The sequence below is a fragment of the Lemur catta genome, chromosome 1 (genome assembly GCF_020740605.2).
Source record: "Lemur catta isolate mLemCat1 chromosome 1, mLemCat1.pri, whole genome shotgun sequence".
Classification (NCBI taxonomy): domain Eukaryota; kingdom Metazoa; phylum Chordata; class Mammalia; order Primates; family Lemuridae; genus Lemur; species Lemur catta.
The window spans coordinates 235383784-235402981 of record NC_059128.1 but is presented as its reverse complement, the minus strand read 5'-3'; the positions used below and the strand labels follow the sequence as shown (position 1 = coordinate 235402981).

At 36.5% G+C, this 19198-nt stretch overlaps 1 protein-coding gene across 8 annotated transcripts in view; it reads left to right on the top strand.

Moving 5' to 3' along the window:
- The window catches only part of BBX (BBX high mobility group box domain containing), a 262244-nt gene that overhangs the window by 230589 nt on the left and 12457 nt on the right, over positions 1-19198 (top strand). For 7 of the 8 annotated variants that reach the window (XM_045540353.1, XM_045540356.1, XM_045540357.1 and 4 more), the window contains 3 exons: positions 63-211; positions 10942-11031; positions 12394-12453. In XM_045540353.1, coding sequence (XP_045396309.1) covers positions 63-211; positions 10942-11031; positions 12394-12453 — 299 coding nt within the window. The remainder of the gene's footprint in view (positions 1-62; positions 212-10941; positions 11032-12393; positions 12454-19198) is intronic. The other variant, XM_045540360.1, reaches the window with a different exon arrangement.

Here is a 19198-nt window from a genome sequence, read left to right as displayed (position 1 = left end):
CTCATTTTCTGTTCAAATATTTTAGTCATGTGCTTATTGATTCTCCTCTCCCCTTTCAATAGCTCTGCAAAACTGGATGAAGAATTCGAAAAAAAATTCAACAGCCTTCCTCAATATAGTCCTGTTACATTTGACAGGAAATGTGTACCTGTCCCAAGAAAAAAGAAGAAGACTGGAAACGCATCCTCAGAACAGACTAAAACCAGCAAAGGTTAGATGTGACCTGTACCTTCCTGCAGTGTGGTCAGAATCTCAACTGACCGCCCTGCTAAGCTTGTGCACCTCCCTTCAGACATGTAATTGCATTTAGAATTGAGGCAATAGGGAGTTAGAATTTCAGGTTGCTTTCCAAGATTATTTTGGTCCTTGCCTCCCTTCTTTCCTTTCTAATTCTCCTGAGCCTCTGTCCTTTGGCATTTCAGTTTGTATATTTGCCCTTAAAGGTGTAGCCAAGCTTTTAAAAAATTGTTACACACGGTCTTCGACCTGCTTTCCAGAATTCTAATTTGGAATGTTAAGCTTTTCTTGAGCAGAAACTGCTGGCTGAGCCTAGTTTTTCTGTTCCCTGTGTCTGCAATAGGTTTAGACTCTGGGATGGTGAAATCCTTCTATTCACCTGATAAGAAGATGCTATTCCTTACTGATAGTACAGATTAAATGAAAATAAAACTACCTGCAATACTCCAGCAACATAATTTTTTACTGATTTTGTTAAATTTAGAAATATGCTTTGTTTAGCATATTTTTTTTTTTTAAGAATATCAGCTTCTCCGCTGTCTATATCAGGGAAGCTTTTAAAATTATCAGCGTGACTTGGTTGGATCTCAGGTTTCATCAAGGGCAACACAGTAGTCCAAAGGGGGTTTTTAAAGAGTATGGGGGCATATTCAGTGGTCTCAACACCTGGGATCCTGTGGATGTTTGTGGGGCAGGGGCTGGAGTGCTAAACATCCTGCCCTGCTCAGGACAGTGAAGCACAATGAAGGGTTATTCTGCCCAAGATGACAATGTTACTCTTGTTGAGAAACTTTCCGATTTTATGTGAGGTCCTAAAGATGGTGGGAAGATGTACCTCTAATTTTCCACACTAATGTGAGACCTCATTCCATCAGCTCTCCTTATAAGGACAGGGAATGGAGAAGTGAAGAACTGGTATGGCCGAGCTGCAGTTGCTTTCAGGATCAAATTCTGAACAGAATTTGCTGAAAAAATTTCTGTAATTACCCTGCAAAGGTGGCTGCCTGTTGTCTGCTTTATGTCAAATCAGATTAATTCCGTCTTTTGTTTATTTTAAATGGATGGATCAAATATAAATATTAACAAGACAGTAACAATTTCATGTGTTTTGAGACAATACTTAAGATATATGGACTAGGGAAAAGTATGATTTCTTCTCTGAAGAAACCTAAACTTTTCCCCCTCAAAACCTAAACCCCTTTGCACACTTGAATTGATACAACCAAAGAGAGATTTAAAATCTGTATCTCAAGACAGAACTGAAAGGTTGAAGAAAATTCCCCCTTTGTGCTTAAAGGCAGGGAGGTACATAAACGTCATTTTTAGAATTAGCTCAGTTTTCCTCTGTGGTTAATAAAAACAAATCTAGTGAATAAAGAACTAAAAAAGAAATATTGTTGCATCACCAGGTTTGCTCATCTGGGAAAATAAAATAGGATTGTATCGAGATCATCCAAGATAGGTAGGAAAGAAATAAAGTAGACTTGTTGACAGATAGGTATCTGAGTACCATAATGGATTACCAAATGAAATGACAGTCTTTGTACCCTGGAGATATTTAGGAATAGGAAAAGTAGTCCGTGAGCCCAAAGTTGCCAGGTATCTTGAGTTCCCATAATTCTTGGATTTAAAGTTGCTGATAAATACCTGACAAGCCAATAAAATGGGACTAAACTGATTGATGGGCTAGAGGGTTTCTTCTTCCACTCCATGTAGTTCAACACATTCACGTTAGAGTTCTGAAGTTGGCCGAATTATCTCTCGGGGAATGTAACAATAGATTTATTTTTGTAAAGCTGTAAAACCCTGAAGTTAGGATCTATTTTCTTGAGAGCTTCTCTTGGGTCTTAGTTGTCTGTTACATGATTTTCCTCTCCCAACTGAGATTAGCAGTATTTCTTTTGATGTGAAATAGATTTTTGGAGCTTTGGATTATATTTCATACAATATCATCTTAACTCTTCTATTATGCCTCTCAAGCCACAAAGTCACTGGTTCTTGTAGTATATCAGTAATTACATAATACGTGGGAAGCATTCCAAGACTTTAGATTTTGCTCTGCTTTCCAACTCATGGAACAAAATGCAATTAAAATAAAGCAGAAATTAAATAATATATTCTCTATTTAGTAAACTAAAATAGTATTTGTGACTGATTGTAATTTGGCATTAGCAGCACCAATATACTAGATTACAAGTTATTATTAATGAAATTATCATACCAGCTGTGCTGTAATTGCCTGATCTTTAGGGGATAGAGATTGTTTTCTTAGACTCTAGAACCTTTGCACCTTTGCATAATGAATCATTCCAAGCCAACATTGTGTATGAGATCAGTGGGTAATTAGTAAAAGAGCATATGTCCATCAGAAACCTCATTTTTCCTCAACAGTTTGCCATTTGTCTATATTTTATTTTCTCCTATATTTGTCAGCATTCATTATATTTTTTTCCTGACTTATACTAGGTAGCATTTTAGGTACTTCAGGTTACATAAAATGTATAGAATGTTTCTGAAATGTAATTTCTAGAAGAAATGGTTACATATGCATTTAGACAGTTATATGTCTCGGGGCCATAATATCTGCTTAGATTTATTTCTGTATTTTCCCATATTCATCTCTGTATTTCCAAGTAGTCTCTTCCCCCTTCCCATCATCCCCCAACTATCCAGTCCCTTCTGTGTAATGGTCTTGTCAAAAATTCTACAATGAGAAGGGATGAAAATAACTTTAAATGCCACTTTCCTCCAACTGGGCTTGGACTGTGTTGTAGTAGAACAGAGCATGATGATTAGGAATAGAATTTTTCCTTTGCTTCTAAGAATAAATTATCCAGTAAATTATAATTCATCTAACTCACAATATAGTTCAGCTGAATCAGCCCAATCTTACAGTGTTTTCCGGGTTATCTCTCACAGTTATTTGCATATATTTTTAAATGAAAGCTTTAAATTATGTTTAAATTTAATTGTAACTTCTTAAGAGATTTTTCTCATACACTATTTTAAGTATACTGCTAATGTAAAAGTATTGTTTACAAAGTATAAGAAGTCCGAGGTCCCTGCAGAATAGTAATTTTCAAATGGAAGTTGGGTCATGGAGAAAAAGTAAATGGAGTTCGATTTAAAGTGTTTAAATTGTGGCCCATCTTGATTCTGGACTTAACTTCTCCTCCTTTATCCCATCTATCTTTACATAGTTCCTTGGCCCACTATCAAACATACTGTTGCTCCTTCTCATTTTTTTTCAATCTACACGTCTATTTTAAGATTGAAATTAAAAATGGCTAAGGATTTGAGGTTTTTTTAAAAAAATCACAGTGGTAATAAAAGAAGCAGGTTTACAAAATTAAAGGTTGAAGACAGAATCCCCTGTTTGGGATTGAGCCAACCTGATATTACTTTCAGATATAGAGAATTGAGATCCTATTAGGAAGTTATAGCTTCCACGTTGGGCAGAACTCTGTGTTTCACCTGTAACTGTTTGAGTGTCTTCACTGCTACCAAACTTTTTCAGGAACATGATGACAGCATGTTTGCAAGTATAAAAGGTATACTTGTTAAAATCTTGAGTTCTTTAACAAAGTATGCATGTCCAGCCCAATGAGGTGGCTCCTCCTTTTCAGTATATCTTAACTTGATTGTGGCTGATTGATTCAGGGAACTTAATTCAAGTGGATAGATCCACATACCCAGCAGCTGGGAGCACATTGTTGGAAACTATTGCAAAGGAATTTATTGTTTCATTGGTTACTGTGTGTCTAATACAAAAACGGCAGCCTAGTTTTAGAACAGACCCCCCCCCCCATTCCCACTCCTTTTATAGGTTAAAACATGAAACTGTAAACTTGGGCAAAAGATAACACTATTGGAATTATGCCTGACATTTGTTTCTGACAACAGTTCTAAAGAGCAGCTTTCACTTAATTCACCTTTCTCACTGACCTTGAAAAGTATCATACCAGGCTGACACTGAAATGGCTTCTGTGTCACCACAGCTTCTCACCCCCAAAATGTTCATTTTTCAGCAAACCCTGAACAACAATAATGTTTTGGAAAGGTTATTGTTAATGGCTCTCTGGCACCCCTCTTATTCTCTTGACTTGTGGTTTGGTATGAGTATTTTCTACCCAGCTGTGAAGCTGGGGTGCAAAGGAGATTGATACCTGCAGAATATAGGCCATCTGCCCAACAAATTAAATGGAGACCTAAGCATACCAGCAATGAGTGCTATTGTCATAAGGAAGCTGAAGCGGATGCAGATATCCTCTCAAGATATTTAAATAGGGAAAGAGATGGGATGGCCAAGTGCCTATTCTTTGTTTTCTGAATGATTCCTTCTAAGACCCCTTTCTCTGCTTTTCACTTTCTACCTTTTTTTCTCCTCCATGGACACTTTTATGTTAATATAACAATTGACTAAAGAAAAGTAGTAGCAAATTTCCTTATATTTGCTATTTACTATAAATTTTGACTTTATTTTCTTTAGACAAAATATCCAACATATGTGCCATGCTGGTGAGCAGAAATCAAATCGTTCACTTCTTGACTCTAAAATTGCTGCTTTTCAGTGACTGCAGTTAAATCTTATCTATTTCTCTTTTCAAGTTTGTCACTCTTTTTTTATCTGAAGTTGTCATTTACTTAGAGTAGTTTTATAGGTATAGTTTTAGGGATGTCTAAGGGCAAGGAATTTTAAAAATATAAGTTTACAGAAGCTCTTGTATATACAAAACCCACTATGAATGTTCTTTTTTTATGTTAAAATTGACAAGCTCTGTCTTTAGCTTTGTCTTTAAATTCTACTTTTTAGATTTCTCTGACTATGATTGGGTCTGAAAAGATACATCCTTTTCTTCTTTCCTAACCCATTTTATATATTAAATCTGTTTGCACTGTGAGCCACTTCTTTGTATGATTCTCCCAATGAGCCAATACCTTATTTTATTAAATTATTTTCCTACAGGTAAATCACTAGGATCTATATGATCCTGAGAAGTCTCAGAGTTGTTTTTCTGCTTTCTCCTACATATGTTTTCCATAACTGCCTGTGTATCATTCAGGTGCACCAGCCTGAAGTTTCCTGGGCTATATAAAATACATGAAGCAGTGATTGCAAATAGATTATAGAGAATACCTGTAGTGTGTACATACGATATATTTTCTTTGTACTTGTTAATCTTCTAGTTCCATTTCAAACCACCACCAGCCTATTCAGAAATGTTTGCTATTGATTATTTAGAAGAATAGCTTGGTGACGTCATCAAAAAACACTTGCACAGATTTATGATATCGTAGTAACAGCAACAACTGTCATTTCTTGAGCTCTTAACTTTGTGATAAGCAGTGCTTTAAGAGCTTTATTCATGAAATAAATGTTTATTGAGAAAACCTGTCATGTGCCAAGCACCATTCTAGGCACTTAGATTATATCTGTGAATGAAAATAAAGAACTCTACTGCCATGGAGGTTATATTATAGTGGGGGGACCAGACAATAAATAAGCCTAAACTATGAGCAAAATATACAACTTGTTTGAAGGTGAAAAATACTATGGAAAAAGAATAGGTTGATAGAGCAAGGAGGTGAAAGATCAACAGGAGAGAAGACTTGAGCAACACTATAAACCAACCAGAATTAACAGGCATATATAGAACACTCTACCCAACATTAACAGAATGTACATTCTCCTCAAGTGCAGATGGAACAATCTCCAGAATAGATCATATGCTAGGCCATAAAACAAACCAGCAATTTTAAAAAGATTGAAGTAATACTAAGTATGTTCTTTGATCACTGCAATGAAATTAAAAATAAATAGTATGAAAAAATTTGGGAAACTCACATGTGGAAATTAAACAGCACGCTCTTCAATATGTCAAAGAAGAAATCAAAAGGGAAATCAGAAAGTACTTTGAGATGAATAAAAATGAAGACACAGCATAACGAAATTAAGGGATGCAGGTAAAACAACTCTAAGAGGAAAATTTATAGCTCTAAATGCCTACATTAAGAAAGAAGAAAGATCTCAGTAACGTAGCCTGCCACCTTAAGACACTGGAAAAAGAAGAGCAAACTAAACCTAAAGGAAGCATAAGGAAGATAATAATAATGATTAGAAAGGAAATTAATGAAATGAAATTAATTAAAAAATTAAAAAACAATAGACAAAAATCAGTGAAACCAAAAAGTAGTTTTTGGAAAGAACAACAAAATTGTGAAACATTTAGCTAGATTGACTAAGAGAAAAGAGAGAAGATTCATATCATTAGAATCAGAAATTAAATAGAGGACATTATTGTCAACTATACAGAACTGAAAAGGATTATAAAAGAATACTGTGAACAATTATATGCCAATAAATTAGATCACCTTTATGAAACCAACAATTCCTAGAAAGACGCAAACTACTAAAACTGGCTTAAGAAAAAAGAGACAATCTGGATAGACCTCTAACTATAGTAAAGAGATTGAATTAGTAATCAAAAAAGTACCCAGACAAAAAAAGCCCAGGCACAGATAGCTTAGCTTAACCACTAGATTCTACCAAATATTTAAAAAATTAATTCCAGTTCTTCACAAATGAATCCAAAAATTAGAAGAAGAATGAACACTTCCCAACTCATTCTGTGAGGCCCGTATTATCTTAATGTCAAAATACATTACAAGACAATCACAGGATACAAAGACATAATAAGAAATGAAAACTACTCTTATAGACATAAAAATCCTCAAAAAAATACTAGTAAACCAAATCCAGGAACATAATAAGAAGAACTGTATATACCATGACTAAGTGACATTTTACCCCTGGACTCCAAGGTTGGTTTAACATCCAAAAATCTGGAGAGGGGGCAGGGAGGGAGGATCCAAAAATCAATTAATGTAATATACCATATTAATAGAATAAAAAAACAAAAACCACTTGATCATCTCAGTAGATATAGAAAAAGCATTTGAAAAATTCAATGTGCTTTCATGATAGAAACACTCAACAAAGTAGGAATAGAAGGGAACCTCCCCAACCTGATAAAAGACAATGATAAAAAATACAGCTAACATCATACCTTATGACAAAATATTGGATGATTTTACTCTAAGCCTAGGGATAAGACAGCCACTTCTATTGAACATACTGGAATTTCTAGCCAGGCCAGTTAAACAAGAAAAAGAAAAGAGGTATCTACATTGGAAAGGAAGAAGTATAACTATCGGTTCTCACATGACATGATTTTGAATATAGAAAATTCTAAGAAATTCACAAAAAACTATTACAGTCTATTATAGCTAATACATGAGTTCAGTAGGGTTGCAGGATATAAGATTATTAGACAAAAATTATATTTCCATACACTTGCAATGAATAATCCAAAAATGAAATTAGGAAAACAATTTCTTTCACAATAGCATTATAAAGAATCAAGTACTTAGGACTAAATTTAACAAAAGATGTACAACACAATGAACACTGTAAAGCAAAGTTTAAAACAAAGTTTTAAAAAAGATGATAGAAATAAATGAAAAAATGTCCCCTGTTCATGGATTGGAGGATTCCATGTTGTTAAGATAGACTCATTCCCCAAATTGATCAACAGATTGAACCCAGTCCCTCTTAGAATCCAAGCTGACTTTTTTGTAGAAATTGATGAATAAAGCCTAAAATTAATATGGAATTGCAATATAATCATAACCAAAATAATCTTAAAAGAAGAAAGAAAAGAAAAAAATAGTAGATAATTTCAAAACTAACTACAAAACAACAGTAACCAAGATAGTGTTGTATTGCCATAAAGACAGACATATAGATCAATAGAACAGAATTTGAGGGTCTATTCATTCATTTTTGGTCAACTGATTTTCAACAAGGGTGCCAAAACTATTCAATAGGAAAAGTATAGTCTTTTCAAAAAATGGTGCTGGAACAACTGGATATCTACATCCAAAAGAATGAAGTTGGACCCTCACTTATACAATACACAAAATTTAACTAAAAATGGATCAAAGCCTCAAATATAAGAGCTAAAACTATAAAACTTTTCCAAGAAAACATAGGGACAAATTTTCGTGGCCAGATTTGTCAGTGAATCCTTAGGTATGACACCAAAAGCCCAAGCAACAAAAGACAAAATAGATCAATTGAACTATATCAAAATTTAAAACTTTTGTGCTTCAAAGAATACTGCCAAGAAAGTGAAAAGACAAGACATCCCACAAAATGGGAGAAAATAGTTCCCCAAAATGTTATACATAGAGCTAACATATAACCCAGTAAGTCCACCTCTAGGTGTAATATATGCCTAGGAAGAAATGAACACATAGGTCCACACAAAAGCTTGTGTGTGAATGTTTTTAACACCGTTATTCCTAATAGCCAAAAGTGGAAATAATCCAAGTGTCCATCAACTGTTGAATGGATAAACAAAAAGTGTGTTACATCCATACAGTGGAATATTATTCAGCCTGATACGTGCTACAGCCTGAAAGAACTTTGAAAACATTATGCTAAGTCAAGAAGCCAGTCAAAAACCACATAGCATATGATTCCATTTATATGAAATTTCTAGAATAGACAGATCTATAGAGACAGTAGACTAGTGATTGCTTAGGGATAGAGGGAGTACAGGTAAAGGAGAGGTGATAACTAAAAGGTATGGTATTTATTTTTGAAGTGATGAATTGTTCTAAAGTTGGTGATAGTTGCAAATATCTGTGAATATAAGAACCACTGAATTGTATGCTTTAAATGGGTGAATTGTATGGTATATGAATTATATTTCAATAAAGCTATTTTTAACAATCAGGTACAATAATAGGTTTGTGAGGGAAAGGGAGCTCACCAGTGTTGGGCTTGGGGTTGGGTTGCAGTTTTACATAGGGTAGCCTTGAGATATTTGAGCAAAGGCTCAAAGGAGGTAAGAAAGTTAGCCACTTGGATATCTGGGGAAGATCATTTTCTAGGTAGAGGTACTAGAGGTGCAGAGGTCCTAAAATCAGGAGGACTGAGACTGCTCGTGCAGGGAGCAGGCAGGAGGCCAGTGCCACTGGAGAGAAGCGAAGTTGCTGGGGAGCGGCAGGATATGAGATTACAGAGGTGGTGGAGCCCTGACTCTCGCAGGTCCTTGCTGGATGGTGGAAGATTGCTGGCTTTTCAAATATGCAGAATAGAAGAGGCCTAGCTGCAGTGATACATTGTGAGTCATCAGCCTGGAGCTGGTATTTAAAGCCCTGAGACTAGAGGTAATCACCAGAGGCGTGAGAATAAATAGTAAAGAGGACAAGGACCAAGCCCAGAGCATTCCAAAATTTAGAAGTCAGGGAAAGGAGGAGAGGGCAAAGGAGAGACAAAGGGAAAGGTCAGTGAAGGAGGAGAGAAAACAAGAAAAGGTGGATCCCAGAAGCCGGAAGTATTCAAGACAGGGTGTGGCCGGAGTGGTCAGCAATGTCAGAAGCTACACAGACAGCCTAGTATGATAAGGATCCATAACTGGTCTTCACAGCATGAGGGTCATTGATGACCCTAAGTGACAAGGACAGAACCCTGGTTGGAGTGGGTTTAAGACAGAATGGAAGGTGAGAAATTGGAAACAGTGAATATGGGGAACGCTTCTGTGGAGAATTGTGCTGCAAACTGGGGCAGTAACTGATGTGAGAGAAGTTTGTGTATAAGCCATCATGCCTTTTTTTAAGTTGGGAGAAATAATGCATATTTGTATATTGATGGAATGGCCCACTGAGAGAGGGAGAATTGATGATGCTGAGCCAGATAAGGAGGGTGGGGCTAACGCACAGGTGGAGGAACTGACGAGATGGGAGCACAAGGTGATTCACCTCTGGCCAGAAGGCAGCGCATATAGGGGCAGATGCCAGTAGGCAAGAAGATACTTCGGGGACAGCTTATGAAGCTTCTGGCTTTTTTAATCCTTATGCCAACCTGTGAGTTAGGGACTATTATGATCTCATTTACAGATGAGGAAGTAGAAGTTATATAAAATTATTAAGTCAATTTCACATAGGAATATCTACAAGGTGTAAAAAGCACCCTGCTTTGAGGAGGTCAATGCTGTTGTTGGTGTTTCTGATTGTTAACTGAAAAATCTCAATTCTGTTTTCTTCATCTGAGAAAACTAAGATAGAATCTGAAACTTCTCTCCCTCCCACCCAGAAAAAAAGTTTTTTGGCAAATATTTTCTATTTTAAAATCAGTTTTTCTTCCTAGAATATTCTCAGAAAAGGCCAGAAAGCTATCTAATGCTGTCATGACAGTTCACCTTGTGGCCTGAAAGTGCTGTCCTTGTTGTGCAAAATTAGTTTCTTAGGAGAGATGAAACATATATGCCATCCTTTCCTTCATGGCATTTAGGAGTCTAAAGTAAAATCTTTTCTTGCTACAGACTATAGCCACTCTGCTATTATTGGTTGTAGTCTCTTTCTACTCACTAAATCTGCAGTTTCTGTGTAGGAGTCCCAGCCCTAATGGAGGCTTCTGCCCAATACATTTCTAAAGAAGATCTCACTGGGTTTTAAATAAGCATAAAGAAGGGTGCTGAGCATCAGTTAAGTGAGTGAAGATGCAAGATGACATTTCTTGCGACTCAGTTTGCTTGTTGCACGGGAGGGAGGAGGGTGTAATTGTTGAAAAACACACAATATTGTTTTATGAAACATTGTGAATTTGAAATATATTTATATTAATATTGTCTGTAGGTCCTTTCCAGTCTCAGAAAAAGAACTTATTCCACAAAATTGTCAGCAAATATAAGCACAAAAAGGAGAAGCCTAATGTTCCGGAAAAAGGTATTGGTGCCTTCCACCTTCCATTCAGGGTTCTTGGTCACCTCCATTGTGAACTCATCTTTGAGCAATGCTTCCGTGCACCACCTTCACCTTTCCCTCCCCTGTGCTTGCTTCTGTGCCTCCCGCTCCTGACGCGGGCATAGTCATTCTTTCTAGACTCTGCAGCTAATTGCAAATCTCCTTCACTTGGATTCCTATTCAAATCCACATTTGTCTCTATTTTCAGAGTTCCATATGAATCCTAAAATTGCTCCTTCTCATCTGTATTTGATGCGTTTGCAATTTAGTCTTCTTGACCACTTATCCATTTATTTTCTTTGACTGTTCTTCTTTTTCTCACGTTTGGCAACCCTCATACCATGACCACATTTTTTCTACTTCCTGAAATCTTGCCAGTCATATTCGCATGAAAGACCTACCATTTGTATACTTTCTCTGACACTTGAGGATCCTTGTGGACCTTTTCCTCTACTCCTAAGTTGTAACCTATGTCTTTTTCCCCCCATCTTTATACTTCATTGTTTGCCAGACTCTTCCTCCCACCTTCTTCAGTCACATACCTGTTGTTCCCAGAGGGCAGTAGAGACTTATTATACTCTACCCGCCCTTTACTCTGAACATCTGTCTCGTTGCTATGATCTTGATGAGTCCTTGAATCTCTTCAGGGCTCATCTTAAGATCTCTTTCTTCTCATAGTTCAGGACTCCTATTCTTCTTTCACATAAAAGACAAGTCGTCCCATCTGGCTCAATACAGCCAAGCGTCTGGAGATCAAGCTGTCTTCAGCATTTTCCCTGCATGTTAGTGTCGCGACTACCATGAACCTACTCATCTGATGCCCATTTGCATCCTCCTTGCATGGCCAGATGTGAAGCATTTCATGTTTCTTGAATGAGGCTTTAAATGCAGCTGTCTTCCATGTGTAGACATACGTGCCTGCTTGTTCCTGTATGTGTAACCTTTTATATAATTTGGGCTTTATTTTCACTTCTACTCAGCTTCTTGATTTTGTTTTGTATATTGACATTATTTTTCCTCTGCTTCCAGTGAAGAAACGTTATTCTCTAGGTAAAATATTAGCTTTAGTCATTCCCTTTTACTGATTTTCAAATTACTTTGATTAAAGTTGCGGAAATTATCTAATAGTGTATTTCATAAGACAAAAAAAATGTTTATTTTTAATCCATTTCCTGTATAGCCTAATTATTTTAGTTGGCAAATGCCATTTTGAGAATTAAATAATTGAAATAAAATTCTGCTTCATTTGTGTGATGTTTCATATTTGTTATTTTGTATATTGTTTTGTTTTTATAATTTGTGTGCCCAAGAGTATTCACTTTCCTTTTTTGTTATGTTTTTTAGGAAGTGGGGATAAGTGGTCAAACAAGCAACTCTTCTTGGATGCCATTCACCCTGCAGAAGGTAAGGCAAGCAGTATTCATTGTTTAATTTCAGGTAGCCTAAGCTGAAAATGGCATAATTTTTATAGGCTTAAAAAAGGCATAATTCACCCAACAGCGTTAGACCTGTATGTTCATGATTAGGTTATTTTTAATTTTCATAACAAAACTACTATTTGGGGGGCTCCTGCCAAGAGTTAAGCTATGTGTCATATGGTGTTAATTTAAATTTGTCAAAGGGGGATTTGTAAACTTTGACTTGGATTAACCAGAGATTAGAGTTTTTTATAACTAAACATATTCAGCCATGCAGTTCCTGTTGCAGGCAGGTGCTTGTGTTCAGAGGAGTTGCGTAGGGAATCCTGGGCTCCCCTGGTTGGATGGGCATGAGCTGGCCTGCAGCAGTGATTTGTCACCTGAATGTTTTCCCTAGCCCACCACCCTGTACCTCTAAATATATTAAAATAGAATGCCCCTGAGGCATATGTGTAGCCAAAGAAAATCCAGTATTAACTAGTCATGTCATTAGTCCTAGGTGCAGATTTTATTTTGAAATTTCCCATAGACATATTTATTTGTGATTTTATCTAATTACTGTTAAATATTGAACCCTTAGGTGAATGCTCATTTCTGTGATGGTTAAGGGGGAGCCATCCCTCCCTTCTGCCTATTGATTTCCTTTTTTTCATTGTAAATATTTTTAAAAGAACTGAATTTTAAAAGGGCTGAATGTTTTTGTAATGCTTTAATTAGGAGTTGCTCCGTTTGAAAACTAGAAGGGATTTTAGAGATCATCCAGTTTGGACCCCTTCCATTTACTTATGTCTAAAATAGGAATTTGATGACCTAGTCCACATCTCTTGACTCCCAAATATGCTCTTGTTCTTTTATTGAAAATTGGGAAAAAATTAAAATGCATGTTTGGCCTAAGTCATTTATCAGAAATACTCATGTTTTTAAGATATTTAGCAAAAGTATTTAAGTGTGAGTTAATATTAAACAAACATTTTTGGTTTAGTAGGCACAGTTCACATCAGCCACGTCTGCTTTTATATCATTTTACTGTTACAGAAAATGCCAGCAGTACATCTGTTTTGTTTTCTGACTTGTTAATTCACATTCACAACCTCTATGGACTATTATTTCTGCTTAAGTGCTGCCATGACAATATATAAATTGTGCTCTTCATAGCAGTAAATCCTAATATCCCCGAATTGATACATTAGCTTTTTAAAATAGATTTTAAAATAAAATGTATTTATAAATATATTCCCCACAGTTTTGGTAAATGTAAGGCACTGATGAACTATCAGAGGAATCTGAAAGGCCTTTAAGATCACTTTACTCTTTACTTGAAATGATACTGTTCTATTCATATAGACTTTCATTTTTTAAACACCGAAAACCCTGCAGAGATACCAGAGCCTGTGCAATGTGGTAGAAAAAGCACTTACCTAGGAATTCAAAGATCTGGGTTCTAGTCTCAGATCTGCCACTAATCAGCCATTTTCAGTAGGACAAATTATTTATCCTCACTAGGATTCACTCTCCACATTGGTAGCAAGTACATATGTGATTTGTGTGTTTAGGGATTGGGTGAATGATCAGATGTAGTAATACATAGATTGTAAATTCTCTTTCCCCTCAAACACTTGATGGTTTTATTATTGTGATACCTTGAACTAAGTGTTGTAATGCTAGAAGCACCATCTTCTGCAGTCCTAATGCTAGAAGCACCATCTTCTGCCTATCTAGGGACTGAAAAGTAAATCAATTTTGAGTATTACAGGCAATCCCAAGCTTAGTAGGAGTAGTGTTATTATTGGCGATATTTAGTTATATTTATTATTAATGTATATGAAATAAAACTTTGGAGAACATGCACTGAAAAATGTAGGTCCTTTATTTAGTGCAGAGTGCAAACTCATTTTACATGGCCAGGGAAAAAGGAATCAATTTGGGCATCAGAAATTACTAGTAACTTAAAGTAACCTTTTTCAGTTATTTATTTTTGTATCATCCTCAATATTTACTTGTTTGGTCTGTGACTATGTGCTTTGTGAATTATCTAAGCCCTTTACTTTATCCTCACCTATGACTGTATCACTGTTTATTAAAACTTTGCCTTGGAGGGTATAAATATAGAGGGACATAAAATGAAACCATAATATAGAATAATTTTAACCTGGGTAAGCCATCCTACACAAAGGTTAGATGGGAATTGTTTGTAGCTGATGTATCTAATAGAAATGTTGGTTCAACTGAAGCTATGTAGCTGTTCAGTTATTCCTGACTCCCGTTAAAGTGGATGACTTAAAATTCACTATACTTTCTTTACACCACTTTGTAAAGTATAACTTTGTGTATAACTTTATGTAGAACTATCTTGGAATTCATTTTTTTCCCCAAAATATCAGAAATCTTTAGATGCTTAGTAATCTGAGGTTTAAATGCTAAGCTTATGATCTGTCTTAAGCATTTTCCATATGCTTTTAAAATGCAAAATGGTTATAAACCACTTTCTGAAATTTTTTTTTCTATTTCCAAAAATAGAGAGATTTCCTACTGCCTAGAATAAAAGGTAAAATTTTCAAATAAACCAACACCACCTACCTCTGTGACGGTGTTTATCTTTCTACTTAGTTATGGTGTCATATGGTCATGCTTTAAAACAGAGGTTTCTAATTGCAATAATGATGATGATAATTAATACTTATTATCACTTACAGTTGACAGATAAATAGATGTTTTTTTAAAATTTCATGTTGACAGCAGTCCCAGTGAAGTAAGGAGGGATACACGGTAAGGAGTTGAAACCCAACCAACGGAAACAGGAAGGGAAGAAACCAAGTCTTTACTTAAGCACATTGGCCATTACTATTTCAATTTTTCAGGCATATAGGTAAACTTTAAACCCTCATTTGGTTCAGATGTTGAAAACATAAATGGTATCTTATAAAGACCCTCAAAACCTCAGACTAGGAATCTCCATAAGATTAGTTTCTTTGCAACATATAAATCTAATTACAGACAGGAAAAACTCTGCTTTATAATTAGATTTTCACAGACGATCCACAGTGCCCAGACTAACTTGATCCCTTTTCTCAAGTTTAAAATAGTTGCTATAGGACTTCAGCAAAGTCTCCCAGGATCTTAGATAAGGCTCATTCATTTGGTTCTTTTTCCTGTGTTCCATTCAGCATCTAACTGCTGTTTCAGCTCATGGGTGACCTACCAAAAACAATGAGATTCCAGATCTGGCTATAATAATTTCAGTGCAAGTTTGAGTCCCCCCAGTTGGAATGTGAATTCATGACTCTGGAGCACTCTAGTGGCCTCCTGGGGTACAATAGAAGAGCAGTGCTGCTTTCCCAAAAAACTTACTCCACATTTTGGGATCAGAGTTTGGAAAACAAGACCGTCCCTTATTGCAATGTTCCTGATGTGGCTCCAGGAGTGAGCTCGCATTATCACTCTCAGATGATACGCTCCAAGTGTGTTATGGTTATTGTCGAATGTAAAAACTAGCCCTGTGGACTTGTTCTGCAGTGCTTGTGTAGTTTTGTGTGTTCAATTAAAAGCTGGAAGAGAAATGACTGATTTGTTTTTGGATGACAAAGCCTTTTCTTTTCTCACTTTTCCATTAGGTGGGGGCAGGGAGAGGGAGGAACTGGCTTGTTATCTTTGTCCTCAACTCTCCTGCTTGTTTCCCTCTCTGAGCTTTTTTCATTTCTTGTTCCTCACCACCAAGCTTTGCTTTGCCAGTGTGGCTGGACTGAGATATACTGTTTCGTCCCATACAGATCCATCTTGGACTCAGCCTCACCTGCCTTCCTCAGTTCTTCTGTCTTAGGTGAAGGTTCTCCCTAGACTGACCCTGAGGGCTGTCCTCCATCTAAACCATCAAACAGGACAGTATGTTCTGGTGTTAAGCCCTGGGTCAAAACATGGGGCCAGACCTTTACCTCCCTCCTCTTCCAGACTCTAACAAGGTCACATTACATATGTTGTCCAAATGTGGATGATCTTTAGGGCCCATGATTACTTCTTGATCTAACAGTAGGTTTAGAGGAGACTTCTAGATAAGTGGTATTAGCTCCTTTTCAGAGACTTATGAGAAACTCCAGTGTATTCTTTTTTTGTTGTTTTGTTTTTTGTTTTTGCCTCTTCCACTTGGTCTGCAACCTGATTCACTCCTTTATCATCTTCCAGGATGCGGCCCCCTGGGACGTGAGCGTTGCTGATGTCTTTTGGCTGGCCTGCCCAGGACCTTTGGGCTCCTTGTCTGCTGGTTTCTGAGCTTGCCCTGCCTAGTCCCAGTCTGCTTTTAGGCCTGAACCATACCTCCCATTTGCAATCAGTCCCTTTGCATCCATGCCCTAGGCTTCTTACTGTGTTTTTACCAGTTCATCTTGAACAGACTAGAAAAGGAACAATCATTGAATGGAAACAAAACCATCTGAAAACTCAGCAAAATAAAAAACAATTACGGTTCCCCAGGCTGTGACTCTCCAGCTGACTGGGGGTTTCCTTTTCCCCGGCCAAGGCCCTGACTGCAGACTGTGTGCCAAAACCAACGTTATTTTAGGGCTAGATCGCTCCTTTAGAGCTAACCTAGGCCAGCCTCCACCTCTACAGGAAGAAACTGAGACCCATGGTCCAGCAGTTAGTAATTTAAAGTCAGGAGTGCAATTCCAGTCTCTCTGTGTTTGTGTTATTTCCATTACCCTGTGGTCTCTGTGTAAAAATCAGGTCATCCAACTGACTTGGGCTTTTTCTAGTATCCATGCCTTTTGTTTTACCTCGTTGGTACTTCTTTCTGTAATCAGTTCTTCTGATGTAAGACATAGTGCACCTTTCCCTCTGCAGAACCCTGCTATTCCCTTATTTTCACAAGTTCTGGATTTTTCTGGGAAGAGGAAGTAGAAAGGGGAAGAGGTTAATGCTCTTTCTGGAATGTCCATTGCAATATAGTGATCGTGCCAGAGAGGTACGCAAGACTCCCTCTGTAATCAGAAGGGATCTGGATATGAAACTAGAAATGCTGAAACTTGTGAATGTCCAGTAGAAGTTATTTAATGCTCGTTGTAAATTCAGACATTGGCTTCTTTATACTTTTAGGAGGCTTTGAATTTTAAGGCTAAAGCAGAGTCATGAAACATCCTTGGAGTGTTTCTAACCAAATTATCTTTTATTTTACTGGAAACTTTTATTGAAGTTGAAACTAAAAAAAAATCTTAAAATATATACCACCTATGTTAAGCTAAATATCAAAGTATAAATATTTTAAGACTAAGTGAGTAAATTAGTTCATCTTTGAGGTAGATCTGTTTGACCTGGGTATAGATAGGCCAATTTAAAATAATTCTTTTTTTCTGAGTTTTGATTACTTGCCTGAAAAGGTGTTTGGGAGCATTGCCAAGTAGTTTTCTTAAATAACTGTTATCCTAAGCTTGTCCCCACACAGCCATCTGTTATGCAATACTGAGGTAAGGCCAAACCACAAATCATGGTGTGATTTCTGCTTTACATACTTTCTTTTGATATAATTGAAATTATTTCCCACTTGTTTTGGAATGTGAACCCTGGAATCAGCCTCTTCTTTTCAGTTATCTTTTAAAGACAAGGTGCCATGATTTCCAGCACAAAAGATCTTATTAATTTGTAGCCCTTCTTTCTTAAGGATATACCTAAACCCATTAGAGAGCTAGATTAAAAATTTTAAATGAGGCCTATGTGAGTGTTTATACCAACAAGTGCATTTTTTCACACCCAGAGTTATTCTTGCTCTGTTCTTTTGCTCTTATTTTAGCTTTCTTTCCTTCCTATATTATACATATATTACTTTATTGCTAACATCTACCTTCAGATCCACCTTCCTTTATCTTCTGGGTTTAGTTTGCTTGGAGATGGTCATGTCAGACCTTAATTTTTTGGTCCACACTTACTTCTTTGTCAAAAATGATTTCTATGTTTATCCTAAGAGATTGGATAGGTTTAATTTTTTTTTAATGTTCTTTTTCCTGAGTATAAGCCCTTAGGTCACTGGAATAAAAAAAAAAAAAAACCTCCCAATCATGAAACTTGACTACATGTATATGCCCCTAAACATTTACTAACCTTGTTATTTCCATGTTCTTTTCTTACTTTTAAATTATGAGGGAGAGTGGTGAACTTCTAAGTTAATGAGTAAATAAGAAAAGATCCACGCATTCCCAATCTGTTTAAACCAAGAGTAAAGTGTTTGGTGGCAAGTGTCTTCCTTACTCTTAACCCAGTGACTCAGGATACAAGAATGTGCTACTAAATGATTTATTGGTGTTACAATTAGGATACCTAAAACTTTGCCTCTCCATGAGTCCTGCTGATATGTGAGACTTCATTAAATTATTTCATTAAGCACATTCACCTTGTCCTAGAATACAGTGAATGGGAGTTTCTTTCATTTGCATCCTGGCTTCACCAATGTTTGTCCTATCCTTAATGAGCAGTCAGTACGCATAAAAGAAGGTCAGGCCTCACAATTCTTTTCTGAGCAGCCCAACCTGATGCTTTTGAAAGCAACCATAAATATAAATTTAAGAAGCACATATTTAATCTTAGTGTCCTCAGAAAAAAAGAAACTTCTTTTACTATCCTCTCTAGACCAACTGGCCAAAAGGATCTCAGATAGGGGCCCTGGTAACAACAGGGACATGTGGGCTCTTGGCACATAATTTACTCAGATTTGCATACATTATCCTCCCTCACCAACCTATAAAATCCAA